This window comes from Sarcophilus harrisii, chromosome 3, assembly GCF_902635505.1.
Source record: "Sarcophilus harrisii chromosome 3, mSarHar1.11, whole genome shotgun sequence".
NCBI lineage: Eukaryota > Metazoa > Chordata > Mammalia > Dasyuromorphia > Dasyuridae > Sarcophilus > Sarcophilus harrisii.
In genome coordinates, this window is record NC_045428.1 from 287593929 (window position 1) to 287609874 (window position 15946).

General features: G+C 31.6%; 1 protein-coding gene across 1 annotated transcript in view; it reads right to left on the reverse strand.

Moving 5' to 3' along the window:
• Nucleotides 1-3593: 3593 nt before the first annotated feature.
• The window catches only part of CIP2A (cellular inhibitor of PP2A), a 47719-nt gene continuing 35366 nt past the window's right edge, over nt 3594-15946 (reverse strand). Inside the window, exons 17-21 of the mRNA XM_003763560.4 lie at nt 15449-15645; nt 11961-12074; nt 11582-11664; nt 9118-9257; nt 3594-7701 (exon numbers count right to left, since the gene is read on the reverse strand). Of these exons, the coding sequence (XP_003763608.1) occupies nt 7531-7701; nt 9118-9257; nt 11582-11664; nt 11961-12074; nt 15449-15645 (705 nt within the window). The 3' untranslated portion in view covers nt 3594-7530. The remainder of the gene's footprint in view (nt 7702-9117; nt 9258-11581; nt 11665-11960; nt 12075-15448; nt 15646-15946) is intronic.

Sequence of the window (15946 nt, forward strand, 5' to 3'; positions counted from 1 at the left end):
TCCAAGAAATGGTTTTCCATGCATATATTATAAGCAGTAGACCACATTAAGACAGAAGCAAGGAGATAACAGTTCAATTATCAGCTAAGTATCATTAAGTGAGAAATATGGTCAAAGCTGTTCACCAGTGTCAAGGAGATAATCTCTAAGGTTTCTTGTTCTTAAAATCCAGGATTCTACAGTGACTGATTTCATGTTGATTTAGACAGTTTTGCCTATGACAACATAAAGGAAGCCTGAAGTCCTTATCCTCCAACAACCTTTTCAACAGTCCTCTCCCAAGAAGAGCTTCTAGTGTAGGAAGGCAGCAATTTCTTCTGCTCAGAAAATATGGTAGCAACAATACCTTATTCAGCTCATTGGTTGCTCTAAGAGTTGGGCAGAGATTTGCATCCTTGGCTTCAGTTTTTCAGGCAAGGCAATGCCCTCACATTCTAATGTGGCTATGGTTCTGTTTGGATTGATTTATAATGCCAATATCTAGATTCTCTTATTTAGATTAGTTACTGAAGAAAAAGAGACAATTCAAGTTGTGACTTCAATTATTCTAATCATCAGAATAACTATTTGTATGAAATAGGTTCACAGCCCTGCCACTCTGAATAAATGGTACACACTGACCTTGCCTATTTGTTCTCTGAAAGTGTTTTCTCGAGCCAGACACAGACATCTATTACCGACTTATCTTTCTGCTTGAGCTTATATAAACTTGGTAACATTTCTGTTAAACCTCCTTAGTATTACAAATAAAGTTTCCTTGCATTTTCATTATCTCTATAAACACAATACATAATCTTTCCTTTGGGATAAATGACACCAAAATTCCTGGGCTTTTAAAAAGAGGATAATGACATGCCTAAACTGAAGTATTTATATCAAACACTAGGATTCTCAAGAGTTATTTAGATCAAATTTAAATTCAACAAAGCAATTTTTAAATAAACACACTGTTGGTAATGAAGCCTCTAACAATGTCTGCTCTAAGCTGTTTGTCCCAAAGTCTAATGAAGTGCCAGAAATATAGGCCTATTCTCCAAATTAGACCTTAATTCTAGACACGAGTTGCTTCATTATTAAAAATTATCACTTTCCTCTGCTATTCCTTTCTCTCATAATCTCTCCAGAATAGCTAAAGGAATGATGGAGTACATCTCAGTGAGTTTGAAGACAAGCTCAGAAATCAGAAAGTCTGATACATAAGAGAGGGAAGATTAGAATTTTTTTTTAAAGAGATAAACATAAACTTAAACAATATTATATTAACATCTTTATTACAATAGTATTCAACAGCACAGGAAATTTAGATTAGCCTTATCCACTAAAATTTTTCTTTTTCTACATTTGGGGGGTTTCATATGGGATTAAATGTTTAGCAAATTAAAAAAAAAATTCAACCTCTATTAATATTCTTCATGCAAATTTTCTCACTGCAGGAAGCCCGAATAAATTTCTTGCCTTGAAGAGTAATTCCTTAACATTTACTTTCCACTCCAAAAAAGTACTGATTTCGTTTGTCAGAGGAAACAAGAACAAAAGAACTAGATGAGGAAATGACCAAAAAAAAAAAAAAAAACCAAACCAAAAACTTTATAATAATGAAAAGTATTAAAAATGGCAACATTAGAATCTAGAGGTTTTCAAAATAATTTAAACATAAAAGAATCATTAAATAGTTCTACCTTACTCACCCCCATGGAAAAGAATATATAGGGAAATGTACTAGCAAATCAATTACTAACACAGAATTTTTTTTTTAAAGCAGCTAAACTTGCAAAATGAGGGGTTAACCTACTAATCTCAAAGATTCCCTTACAGCTCAATGTTCTATTATAACTATGAACTTCTTATAAATAAGTATGCAGGAGGAGCCCCAGCTAGTTAATTCAAAATCTAGTTTAAGTGAAAATCAAATGTTTTCTTTTTCCTAAACTTCCCATGAGTCTTTGTATTTTAAAAAGAATAGCCTTATGCTTTCTTCAAAGACCATTGGATTTCTTGGCTATTCCAGAAATAACAAATGAAATACAACTATTACAATATCAAAACTTAGATGAAGTGATGAAAGGAATCCACATTCTGTTAAATGCAACCACGAGTTCAACTATTTATTAGAAAATCTTTTAATAACATGAGATGCTACAACCTAAATTACTTTGTAAACTCAAAATACTTTGAAAATGTCACTCTTGTATGCAATAATGGACCTCACAAAAAGTACTTGTGTTATGTATATCTATCAGCATGCCATTTCTCTTAGCTGAAGATCTCTCAAAGTGCACATATTTAAGTTCTTTGAAAGACTGGTTAACCTAAAGAATGTATTCATGGAGGATAGTAGCGTAGTAAGATGTTAGATGTTGAAAGTATACCTTTACTGAGAATAGGAAACTACAGCAGATGACTTTCTAATCCTTAAAACTATATTTTGCATAATTCAGTTGCATTATTTAAGCTAATAAAGGGGAGATTTGGAAAGGATAATCCAAAGTAGAGGGTACTGGAATGGCATAGGCTTCTGGAGGAAAGCTGCAAGATGAGTAGTTCTGCTCTCAACATGGAAATCTACTGATCAATATGGAAGAATAAGATTATGAGCAAAATTTTAATATAAAGCTATTATCTTTGTAGCATTTTCTTCCAAGCTTCATCTCTAGTTGAGCTTTTTAAAAATTACACATAAGTTATCTTTCACAATCTTTTGCATAGTTAAAAAAAGAATGCTGCTTACTAGCCACCTGGAATACATGAATTTTAAACCCTGATTCTCCTAGGTACAATGATTAGATTGAATATTGCTCTGTCTCAGACTTTTCTATTTGAACACTGCTTTTGTATAACCTGTTTTGCTGTCTTCTGGACAAAAAAAAAAAAAAGTCATTTGTCCTTAATCTTTTTGAGGAAATTTATATGAAGTACAAATAGATTTTTTTAAGATCTCAAGAAATAATACTCATTAATTTTAATGTGCAGGCAGGAGTCTTGACATAAAATAGCAGCTTTGTTGAGGGGTCAAATTGAGTTGGATGTCAACAGTTATTGAAGATACTTTGGATACCATTAAGTATGTTAAATTCCTGCACTCTTCAACTTTGAGCCTAATTAATGTTTGAATGATTGCCAACCAGTACAAAATATTTTACTTTGATAATTGTATTTGGCTATAAAATAGTGAATAAAATATCCAATATAACATTAAGTTAAAGACACCAGATTAGCTTCCCCAATCCATCAAGCTACTTCAAAATGGGGTTCCAATCATTAAAAAGAAGAGTCATAATTGGTTTTATCCTCAGAGGCTTTTACTTAAAAAAAAAAAACTACACAGGGTAAAATACTGTTTTTCTGATCCATCTTTATAATGCCAATAACAGTCCAAATTTGTTTTTTAAAAATAAAATTCTTCAATGAAGAATTATTGTTTCTGCAATCACCAATCCTAACAAGAAGAATTTATGTAACTTTAAGAAACACAATCATATAGAGAAAATGATTAAGGTCTGCTATTCTAAAAAGTTATCTTGTAGCTACATTTAAATATAGTGAAATAGTTTACAAAATATCATAAGCATAAAAATCATTCATATGAACTGATGAAACATTTGAAGAGCATGTTTATTGAAACAGGCTATTATTACACAGTGCTAGTACAGAAGTTTTCTATATAAGTATGGAGAGCAATGAGCGAAATACTAATCCCAATTTTTTCCCTCTACTTAGTGTTAAAGGACTACTGTTACAATTGGTTAGCTAGTACACATCCCAACAAAGTGAACTAAAGTTATGCTCTTAATTCTGGTTTTAAATCTTTTAAAAATTTTCTAGTCTCAACCATATTTGTTTACCTACAAATTAATAGTTATGTGAATCTGCAGACTTACTTACTGTGCATGGATAAGTAATAGAGATAGAAACATCCTAGCATGTACATTGGTGTGACAGATACTATACTAAAAGTCAGTGACCTCAGGGATACAAAAAAAACAAAACAAAACAAAAAAAAAAAAAAAAAAGAAACCCAAACACCTCTAATTTTGTAAGTTATAGTTTTCAAATTCAAACAAAGCTTTAAGGCTTAAAGGTGAGCTGATTAAACTGTCATGCTCTTCTTCTCTCCCTAAGATACAGCATTTCAGGAAGAGGTCAGAGAATAATGCAGAATGAATTAAATGTTATTCAGTTGGGTAAAAAACATTTAAAAAAGGAAAAATCCTAGTCAGTGATTGAATAGCTAGATCAAGTCAATCTGTTGTATAAAACTTTTCCTGAAAAGAGAACATTAAACTTGATATGAACTTCTGAAATGTTCTCTTTCTATAAAACATTTAATTTTCTCTTCAACATTTCAGTATCATTTATCTGGCATATTATCTATAAACTTAACATCTACCTTCAAGTCAGCAGTTTTTATAAACACCACTACTACAAAATGCCTGATGGAAACACAATTTCAATCACAGATTTAATGGAGACATACAAATATTGCCAAAACATAATGAAATTCTTGTGAAGCGATATGATTAAAGTCTATTGATTTGAGCACCAAAAAGCCATCCCCAATGGGAGCAAATTTCAGCTTGTATGAAGTGAAGCTGATATTTAGAACAGCATATAGCCCATGAAAATAAACATACATCTGAAAGATATAATGGAGTCTTGTTATCACTGAATTGCATCCCAACTGACTTTTTGAAAGAAACTTCTAAACGCTGCAATTCCCTGGCATCAATTCCTCAACATCTTGATTAAAAATTTATTACTGTACTTCTCTAACTATAGGAAAAGAGAAAGACTGCGATCCACGTCAGAGGTTTTAAAATTCTGATGTTTTGGAACTCTTCTACAATGCTTTTTATGCCTGGAATTCCAACTACAGAATAGCAAGGATAGAGAGCCTGAAACATATGGAGCTTGTTTAAAGCAACAAAATGATTTTTCCATCAATTCAGCCATAGTGTCACAATCTAGTCAAGAGGTATAGGCTAAGAAACTTTTCCTTGTATGTATTCCTATTTGCCAACTAATCAATTGCTTTTCACATTATTTCATGGAACTTCAGGGTTACCACAAGGAAATGAGAAGGGTTCCCTGAAATAAACTGGTCAGATACATGTTTTCAGTGTCTGCTGGGTTCCCATTTCAGATCAGGAACTGGAGTTCCAAGACATCAAAAAGGAGCTAAAAGGAATAAATATACCACTCTAAAAATAACTACCTCAAATTAAGGATTAATTAAATTTTCATATCTCTAGAGTAAGAAAGGATTTAAGAAAAATGCTAATAAGGTTGTATGTGATTTGAGTCTGTTCTTTAAAAAAAAAAAAAACAACTTAAATACCACCCTCTATGTACAACAGGAACGAACAATTAATAATTATGATTAACCTTGATTATTGGCAGGTGAATAAAGTCAAGGATTAGTCTCGATATCTAAAGCAAGACAAGAGAAAATTAAAAGACATTTTTCATTTACTAGGGTTTCTAAGACAGAATCTCTTCTAAAAATATGAGTCTTCACAATATTTCATGCAAATAGAATCATAAAGCATAAATTGAATCATTATTTTTTGCTGCTATGATGTTTTTATTGAGTGTTTCTTAAATTCTAATATATATAAACCAAAAGAATGAGGGTCAGAAGTGCCAAAGAGAAATGTCACATTGGAAAAAGAAAATCTTATCTTTTAAAGACTAAAATAAGGTTGCTTTACAGTGAAAAAAATTATGAGAAGGTAAAGAAATTTTGTTGTTATTAGTTCAAATATTGACAAGAAAGTCATTACTAAGGTTTGTTTGTTTGTTTTCTAAACAGGAAACATTTTCAAACTATTTGGGTATTGCCAATCTACTAATATTTTTTGCAAATGTTTTCATCATGTAATCACTGAAAACATGGAAGAATATCTGTAGCTATTAGTACAGGAATAAAAGAGGAAAGTTTAGAGTTAAAAAAAAATTTAGCTAATTGTTTAAAAATATTACTGTTAAGAAAATATTTGTAAAACTGAAGCCTGTGCATTAAGAAATGCAAAACAAAAGTGTTTTTGGCTAAAACCAATGTCTTATTTAGTTGATGTTACATCAGGTCATAACTCAAAACCAACATAACTTTGAGGCGCTTTTCTTGGCATCTTAAAAAAAGTGAAAAACTTAACAAGGAATAAACAATCAGAAAGACGTGAGGAGGGGACAATAAGGAATGACTAATATTATACATATTAAAAGTTTACATTCACCTAATTAAAAGACAACCAGAAGGAATGCGGTTAAATTATGGCACATGGAAAACCTGTATAGTCTACCTAAAAAATATGTAGCACCTGTTCATGAAAATCTACAGAAATAGGCAACTGTCATAAGGTTCAGATATCAACTGTCATAAGGTTCAGATATAACTCTGAAATGGGAAAAACTCAGGGAAACTGATCAGAAATATTGGAGTTAAAAGTATGATAGTGTAAGAATTAAACCCAGAGTAGTAGAGGATATTGGGCTAGTTAATCCTTTAAATTCTGCTAAAGCTCAATGATTGATTCTTCCCAATACTTTGGACTTCTTTTCCCCCTAGGTCTTGGGCAAAAAATCCTGGTCAAAAATGATTCTATTTTTTGCATGTAATAAATAAAAAAAATATAGATATACACACACATATATACACATATATATTTAAAATGCAAATTCTATGTATATTCACCAAGAACAACACAGCATACATATATAGGATATTTTTCAAAGTAACTTATTGTTAATATCAATGATGCTATATGTTTAAAGTATACATATATGTATGTTAACATACATATATGTATGTGTATACACATATATGTTCATTATATCTTTAATATTAAGCTAAAGTATAATTTACAAATTGCTCAAATGCACCTAATTTGGCTAAAATTCTAAGATATTTTGACTTTATATACCTTGACTTGAATTAAAGATATGTGTTTAAATTGGATTTAGAGCAATGTATTTACAACTATAGTAAGAAAAGTACTCTGAATCAAAATAGCATTTACTGTATCCAGTCAATTTTTTTTTTTTTTTTGCTCCAGACCCATAATTTCATCAGTGGAAAGCTGGTAATTTGCTTATAATTCATATCAAAAGATTGGCAATTTGCTTATAATTCATATTCTATGAATAGGAAAGCATTTGAGAGGTTAGGTAACTTGCCTGAGATCACATAGCTCATGTATGTCAAAAGTAGGACCTGAACTCAGGTCTTTCCAAGTCCAGTCCTCTACTATGCCATGATACCTCTCAATTTGGTCAGGATAAAAATCATCTGAGAAATGTTTTCATTTGCTCCATTCAAAATGTCAAACATTATACACATGGATTATATCAGGTTCTTTACTAGACTGAAAAGAGTTAATAATTTTCCTTGTCATTTTAAAGTCATTACTGACTCTTTTGGGAGGGGTCAAGGAAGACAAGATAAATTACATATACATACATACACACACACACACACACACACACACACACACACACATATACACACACGACCATAAGCCATTAGTCTGAGTTCTAAAGACTGAGGTTCACTGTCTCTGGACTCAATTTTCCACCACTCAAGCTGTGGATCATTGCTATCATGTGAGAATGCTTATTCAGCTCCTCTTGTTGCTGTTTTACCAGTGTCTCTCTCTCTTCCAAACGACTTTCCAGTTGTGCCTTTTGAACCTCCAGGGAGGAAGCCTATGAGATTAATAGAAAAACAGTTTATCAAACTTTTACCCAAATAGATATGTTAATATACTCTTGCTTACTTAAACACAGTAGAATGACAGGTTCCATAAGAGAAGGACAGCTCTAGGGCAGCTAGTGGATAGAGCACCAGCCCTGAGGTTGGGAGGACCCGAGTTCAAATATGACCTCAGACACTTAACAATTCCTAGCTGTATGACCTTGGGCAAGTCACTTAACACCAATTGCCTCAGCCAAAAAAAAAAAAAAAAAAAAAAAAAGAGGATAACTACATAGTAAAATGAATAGAGCACTTAGTATAGAGTCAAGAATACCTGAGTTCAAATCCAGTTTCAGAAACTTACTAGCTGTGTGACCCTGGGCACTTAAGTCATTTAAATTAACCTGCTTCAGTTTTCTCATCTATGCAATGCAAACAATAATTATACCTACTTCCTAAGATTGTTATAAAGACCAAATGAGATAATATTTGTAAAGTGTTTTGCTAATCTTGAAGTGCCAATTGAAACTGGTTATGTATTTGAGTATATAATTTCAATTGTAATGTACAACCAACCTTTTTAATTATATTGGCATGAAAATTTAAACTTTTCATACATTGGCAATGCTAAACAAAATTTTATTGAAAAGTATATATGAATACACATTACGTAAATTACTATTGAATACAGTACTGAAGCATTAACCAAAAACTTATGACCACAAACATACTTTAAATTTGTATCTTCACTGCTTTCCAATATTTAAATAAGCTGAAATAGGGTTCTGACCTAGCTAGGCCTAGGGCAGTGGGCTGGCCAGAAAGCAGTACTCTTTTGTGGGGAAATGATGTTAGAGAGCTTCAAGCTGCAGGTATCACCTCTTCTTTTTAAAATAAGTGAAATGTTTTTAATCATTCAACAACTTAGTATTTTTTTTAATGTACCCACAATTGGAATAAGAGAACCAAAACACAATTTCACTTGTATCTGAATTTAATTTTTAGCCTCTTCATTATATGCTACCTCTCAAGGTAAACACAGCAATATGTTCCTTACTCATTCAAGAATGAAAGTGATAGATGAAGACAAAATAACATCTGAGCTTTCCTAATTCTTACCTTTTCTTCCTTCATATTATTTTCTCTAATGATGTGATTCAGAGAGCCAACTTTTTCAAGCAAATAGTACAACAAAAATATATAATTCAAATATGGTGCTTTATTGAAATCAACACCTTTAATATTTGATTTAATATTATAAAGATTTTCTTATTTGAAATCTTCTTTGTAAATTTAAACTATTTCAAGATTTTTTCACTTTCTAGAATCAAATTACTAAAGAAATCTGATTAATAACTCAACTAAGTTCTCTTACTTCACACTTGTTTTTCTCTAGTGACTGCAAATGATCTCTAATTAAGTCTTACCTTAATGCTTAATTCTTTTCTTGTTTGTTCCGTTCTATTTAATTCTTTTCTCAGAATTTCAATAGTTTCTTCCCTGTCTTCTCTTTCTTTTTGCATAATTCTCATTTTGTCCTCTTGTGTTTTTGTTTTTTGTTGCAAGTCTTTAGAAAAATTTGGAGAAAACATGGAATACTTTATTTCCAAACATCTCAACAATGATAGCATCATAATGGAGATTAAAAGAGATTACAGACTTATCAAATATGCAAGTATATGTTACCTGTTATAAATGTTTAAGAAGAGACAGCTAGATGTATAAGCCTGGCTTAAAAAGGTTAGTACTATAAAATGAGAATAATCAAATGTGATCCTATGAAAAAGGTTTAGAGTTGGTTTTGGAGTGTGGAAGCAAAAACAACTAGTATATCCATCATTCCCAGTCATAAATATGGACCTTTCAACTACTGACTTCAATCTAAAAAACAGCTTTACTTAAATCTATTAATTGTTATAATATGGGGTTGAAATTCAACATCCATGATTAACTGATGGACATGCCATTTGCAATTTTAAAATATCCTACATTTTAATTTTAGTCTTTTGACATTTGACTGCTGGGACCAAACTTAGTTCTGGACTTTCTCTTTGAGGCTGGAGTCGCCACTTAAATCCCACCCAATCCTTCTAGTTTCCCATATCTGAACTTCATTGTTAATGTCACATCTCCTCCCTTTACCTTCCTTGACATAAAGTACCTTATGTGATGTAAGGCAATTCCTAGAAAATTCTGATGTAGAAGAGTGAGGTTGAGGGGACTTTAGGAAGAGAGAAGAAAAAGTTTCAGAAAAGAGTTTTGGGTGACCAACGTGCAAGCAGTAGATCTATACTCAGACAACTCAAGTCTGAATATATATTGCTACTTATTATCTGTACCAGCTTTGACAGGTCACTTAACCTGTTTAGGTGAGGTTTCGTCTCTTAAGTTGGAAAATGTGAATAGATGATTTTTCTAAAGTCCCTTTTCAGTTCTTAGATCCAATGTTGCTCAATAATTATTGATTGTTCTTTCAAAGTCACAGATTTACAAACTATTATGTAGTTGTAACTAAAAGTTACCTATTACTGCCACCTGCTGTTATTTTATGGTAAGGATCATAATGTAAGAATTTTCCCCACATAATCCTTGTGAAAGCATACAAAGTCCACATCAAAACTTCACATTTTTTAAGGAAGCAATCACATTTTTTTATTGTTCTATTGTGACCCTTTTGCCTCATCTGATTGTACTTTATCACATATCAAGAAGACTATTATAGCCTAAAATCTTTTAAAATACCGTTTTTAAAGTCTTGTCTATTTTTTAAAAGAAAGGTCAATGTGTACATTTCAAGTTTCAAATTAAACACTAGTTGAGAGAAAAACCTTCACATCCAAAAAGAGACAATTAGGGTTCTGAGCAGATACAGGTAAAATCTCTTTCATTAATACTTAAGATCAGTCCTTTTTTTTCCTTCCCTAGATCAGATTTAGTGACTTTTAAAAAAATGATTCTTAAGGGAGACATATACTTAAAGTCACTATTGTTCTATTTGACAAATCACAAATCAAAGATTGCTACCTATCCTCTGAACTCCTGCTTAATCTTGAGTCTGGAATTTTGTCTTTGCCTCTGAGTAATATAAAGTATGAAAATAAAAAAAAGAGGTCATTCTCTGACTCATTTCTTGCCCAGCCTTACACTGATTGACATTGCCTCAGTTAAAGTGAAACTTGTTAAAGAAATTAAGCTTAAAAAGGACAAAGTCTCTTACTGCATCCATTGCCATCTTCAGTTGTCCTGATCTATCTTTCCACTGGACCCAGATGGCTCTGGAGGGCAAAGTGAGGCAAGTGACTGCATAGCCCTCCCTCCTTTAAATCCCATTCACTTTTTTTTATGTATTCAGCAACTAACTATAAAGCATATGAAAATTTTGTATGAAGAATTTCAATTAGCAGTTTGAATCTCCTTCCAACCAATAATGCTTATAGAAATAATTGTACCTGAATATGTATATATGTGCAATATGTATGTATATATATATATATATATATCCCTCTTTCTTATTTCAAATTTGTTCAAAACAGCTTTTTTGTATGTGTATGTGTATGTAAATATCTATGCAGAGTACTATTTTTCTCTACATTCAAAAATCTAACATTTGTACTGGCAGACCTCAATCAACTGTTGGACATGCTATCATACTGGCACAAAGACACACTGAAGAAACCATGTGGAATTTAATTTAAGGTTAACGTAAAGGCAATGACTAAAAGAAAAAAGTAAAATAAAATTATTTCTGACTTAATTTGGGGGAAAAAATAAAACTCAATATAGGCAATGGTTAAATTTTTTGACTTGATTGCAAATTAGGAAAATATATTGACTTATGAATTCTTTCTGAATTTTAATACTACAGTGTTTATATAGTAAAATTTTACTTACTTGCTATTATACATTCTCTCTCCACTAGCTGATTCTGTATTTCTTTTCTTTGCTCTTCTGTTTCCATTAATTGAGCAATTGTTCTGAAATTAAAAAAAAAAGTATTGCAAAAAGTTCTCAAATAGTCAATGGTTTCCTATTTATGGCACTTCTTTTCAATGATCTATTTAAGATAAAGTCTTATAGAAAGAACATTTACCTGAAATCATAACTGTATAAAGTAAGAGTCAACAAGTAGCCAGCAATTTATCTAGCAATTTTGGTGATTAGAAATAAATAATTAAAATAAGAAAAATCACATTGTTTCTTTAAAAGCAAATAACCTTTTAGAAGAAAGTAGATCAGTTAAGTTTAAAAAAAAAAACAACATAAAATTTACTTGTCATTTTGTTGCTTGAGTGACTCATTCAATTTTTTCACTGTTTCAATTTGTTTGTTTAAAGAATCACATGTGACCTGTAAATCTTTACTCTTCCTTTCAAAAGTTTCACTCCTGAGAAGAGAAAAGATGGGCTGAAATAAAACAGAACATAAAGCATTGCATTTCTTCAACTCATAGTTTTCTAGCCAAAGTACAGAGACACAAGTGGGAAAGCTTTGATTGAACATGTGCCATATTCACAGTAACTTCAATTTTAGTGACAGCAAAATGTATAAACTTTGGATCCTTTTATAAAACTGCAAGGAATTTGTAATGAAACCTGGTAGGTATTGGCCTACTCATTATAGAAACTCTTTTACCTCGAGGATATGTGAAAATTTTCAAGGAGAGGGAAAAAATATCCATGTCACATATCTACGAGTTGATTTTGTTTTTCCTGCAAGATGAAGCTTTAAAAAAATTAAAATCATTATAAAATAACACTGCACTACTGCTTTTAGTTACTAGTAAAATTCAAGATTAAAAAGTTATTTGACCCCTATTCCAATTTTTCTACATGTTTTTTTTTTTCCTACATTTTTTTTTTTTTAATTTTCCAGGCAGCAAACAGAAAACTACTTAAGGGACCAAAAGCTTTGCCTTGCATGGATTAATGCAAGATACTAATTTTTCTCCTGTAGACTTTTTCACTTTAACTATTTTTTTTTTTCACCATCAGCATTTAGGAGGAAACAATGACAGCTCTACAAGACAAATTTTTGAACCTTAAACTAAAAATGGAAGACATACTTAATGCTCATCTTTTGGATTACAGGGAAGGAGGAAAAACAATCTTTCCAGAAATATCACATTTGCATCATACATTTTTTGTTTCTTATTTTGCTGCAAATTTCATTATTCATAGAATACATAAATTCTTCATTGTTATAATTTATATACATATTTAAAATTAAAAAAAATTTCAAGTTTCAAAATATCAGTCCTTGCTGATTAAAAATGCCAACCCAAACGTATATTTAGATTGTTAGCAAATTAAATTTTTAAAGAGAAAAACCATGTTGTCACAAAGAGGCCATCTAGAAGTCAAGAAAAATGAGGTTCAAATTCCCCTGCTATAAACTGAGAAATACAACCTTAAGCAGCAAGTTAATCTTCCCAATGAAATCATGGGTTGGAATCCTCTCATATCCAAAATAAAGTTTTTTTTTTTTTTTTAGTTTATTCAAAATTATGAAAAAAGATATAATACAAACGCTCTCTTATTTAATCTTGGCTAATCATCAAGAATCCAACGTAAGTGTTAGAGGGATCAGGGAGCTTCGGACAAAATTTAGACTATAAAAGACTAAAATCAGGTTTTACAGAAACTTGAGATTAAAATACAGTTGGGATAGCTAGGGCAGTGGCAATGATAAGGATGGAGGGAGCTGCTTAGTTATTAACCTAATCAACTAGTGAGAACCGATGGGGATAACTTATAGTCACCCTTAAAGGAACATCAGAGATTTCTGACCAAAGGAACAGGTGGCTGAATATGGTTCAGAAATAAAAGGCAAAGTATCTAGCGGCATCCCAGAAGAGATGCTATCTCTTTTCTCTTTTGTGACTCTGTCTAAAATAAAAATCTGAGACCTTTTTCTCACAAAAACAAACAAATTTACTACCTATAGTTGGAGACCTAATCTCTCTCCCTGGACAAAAACAGCTAAATACTATTAAGTTCAAAAATTAATGTGTATAGAAGGAAAAGATAATTCATGAGATTCTTTCCTATTTACCTTCTACCTCAATTTCCAAAGTAATTTAGAATTACTCAACTTGGAGGCAGAATGTCTCAGTACAACAAGCACTGGACTTAAAGTAAGGACCCAGATTCAACTCGTAATCATATCAAAAACTACCAGGACAAGTCACTTAACCTGTCCACGTAAGTGTCCTCATCTGTAAAATAAAGACTCTAAAGATCCTTAAAGTTCTAAAGTTACGATCCAAAATTTTCACTGTGAAAAGTAATGGCCATAAAATAAGAAGCAATTGATAGCAGAGCAGAGTGCTAAAGACGCAAGTTTAAATTCAGCCTCAGGTACCCACTAGCTGTGACACCTTGGACAAGTCACTTAACTTGTTTGTTTCAGTTTTCTCATTGTAAAATGAGGATAATAATAGCACTTAAGCCCCAGGGTTTTCTGAAGAAAATGCTATTTAAATATCTATAAAATATTTTCTGGGAAAATAATGTAAAGTGCTTAGCACATGTCTGGCATATAGCAGATACTACATGAAATAGTATTATTTATATAAATATAAATTACATTTATTATTGTGACAAATAATAATAGCAAGCAATGGAGAAAAGTGACAAGAGGAAGAACTGGAAATGAGTTCTGTATTTTGGCCTTAGCTTTGTCAATGCTTTAGGCAAACAGCTCATCACCTAACTATTTGACAATATCACATAAATAAGATGATCTATGTGAAAGTTGAATTAAATGGAGCTTCTTTCAAAGGTTATAAAAGAGCTTGCTTGTGTTTAAAGTGGGTTGCTTTGTGTGTCAAGATAATGTTTATGTATAATAGGAAAGAAATGCTATGCTTTTATAAAATGTCTTAACAGACTTTTATTTATGATCATGAACTATGCTGCCCAACTCAAGTCTTCTGGATTTAACAGGCTGATGCAGGCCACAAAGCATCTCAAAGATGAAGAGTTGAGGGTCTTAGTTTCTTATATTACCTCTGTAATCACTTATCTTCTATGCCATAGAAATTATGGAATGCTGTAAATGGATACCATGTCTATAACACAGAGAAATGAGTTGAACTTTTTAGAAAACAAATGCTATGTAGATTCAACTTACATATATGTTTAATACGAAAAATTATCCCAGTTGGGAATAGCTAATCAAATCAAGTGGTCTGATTGATATTTTGGGACTCCCCACCTTCTCTGGTTATTGTATTATAAGATCAGTTCCCATGTTACTCTTCTGACTTTACCCCAAGGCTAGTCCAGGGGGATTTTCAGGGATTCCTCTAAGTTTCATCCCAGGTTCATTTGGCAACATTACTTGCTCAAATTGCCTAGAAGCAATTCCTAATTCCTAATTCCACGTCAGGAATTGCAAGTTGTTCCTGGCAATTCAGTTTGGATTTCAAAATTAATTTTCCCATAGTAACATTGGTTATACATAGTAGTTACACATGTTACTACTCTGTCTAATGGACGATTCCCTCTTAAACATCCCAAATCATCAGCCAATAACTCCTTGAACATCTTTGAAAGTATTACAGAGTACCAGATAGAATACAAACTAAAAAGGTCTTTATAGGCTACCATTAATAACAATGTTTCTTTGGGTAAATGAATTGAGTTTCAATTAACTGACTTAAAAATGAATGTTAGAAACACAGTCCATTTGTAAATTAGGAGCTGCCTACTTTTTATATATAAGATACTGATGCTATACATAAATATTTTGTTAAACCTCTGAACAAGTTCCACATAGGATTTTTTCAGCACTTCATGTTCTTCAGCCACAGTTTGCAACTTCCTATTATGTTGGAAAAGATGCTCAATATCACTCTGGACCCGTTCTGATTCAACCTGCTGCGATTTCAGTAACAATCCAAGCTCTTCATTTTTTCGTTCAACTTCTCTCAACATAGAAGCAAGGGTCCTTGCCTTGAATCAAAACACAAGAATTCAAACTATTATATTTCCATGTGTTAATGTGATTCACCCCCACTGATTCAAAACAAGCATGTTTTTGTGATTTTTTTTGGTAATCTATTTCATAGAATTATATGCTAAAACAAGATTGTCACATATGTTTAGTGATTTATGTTAAATCTGATTTTTTTTTCCTAAAATGCAACTAGACATCTTAAATTAAGCACTTTAGAAAATTTCTCCATAGTTTTTGTCACAATTATCAGAATGAACTTTTCAAAAATTTTCACACATAAATAAAATTTCTATATAA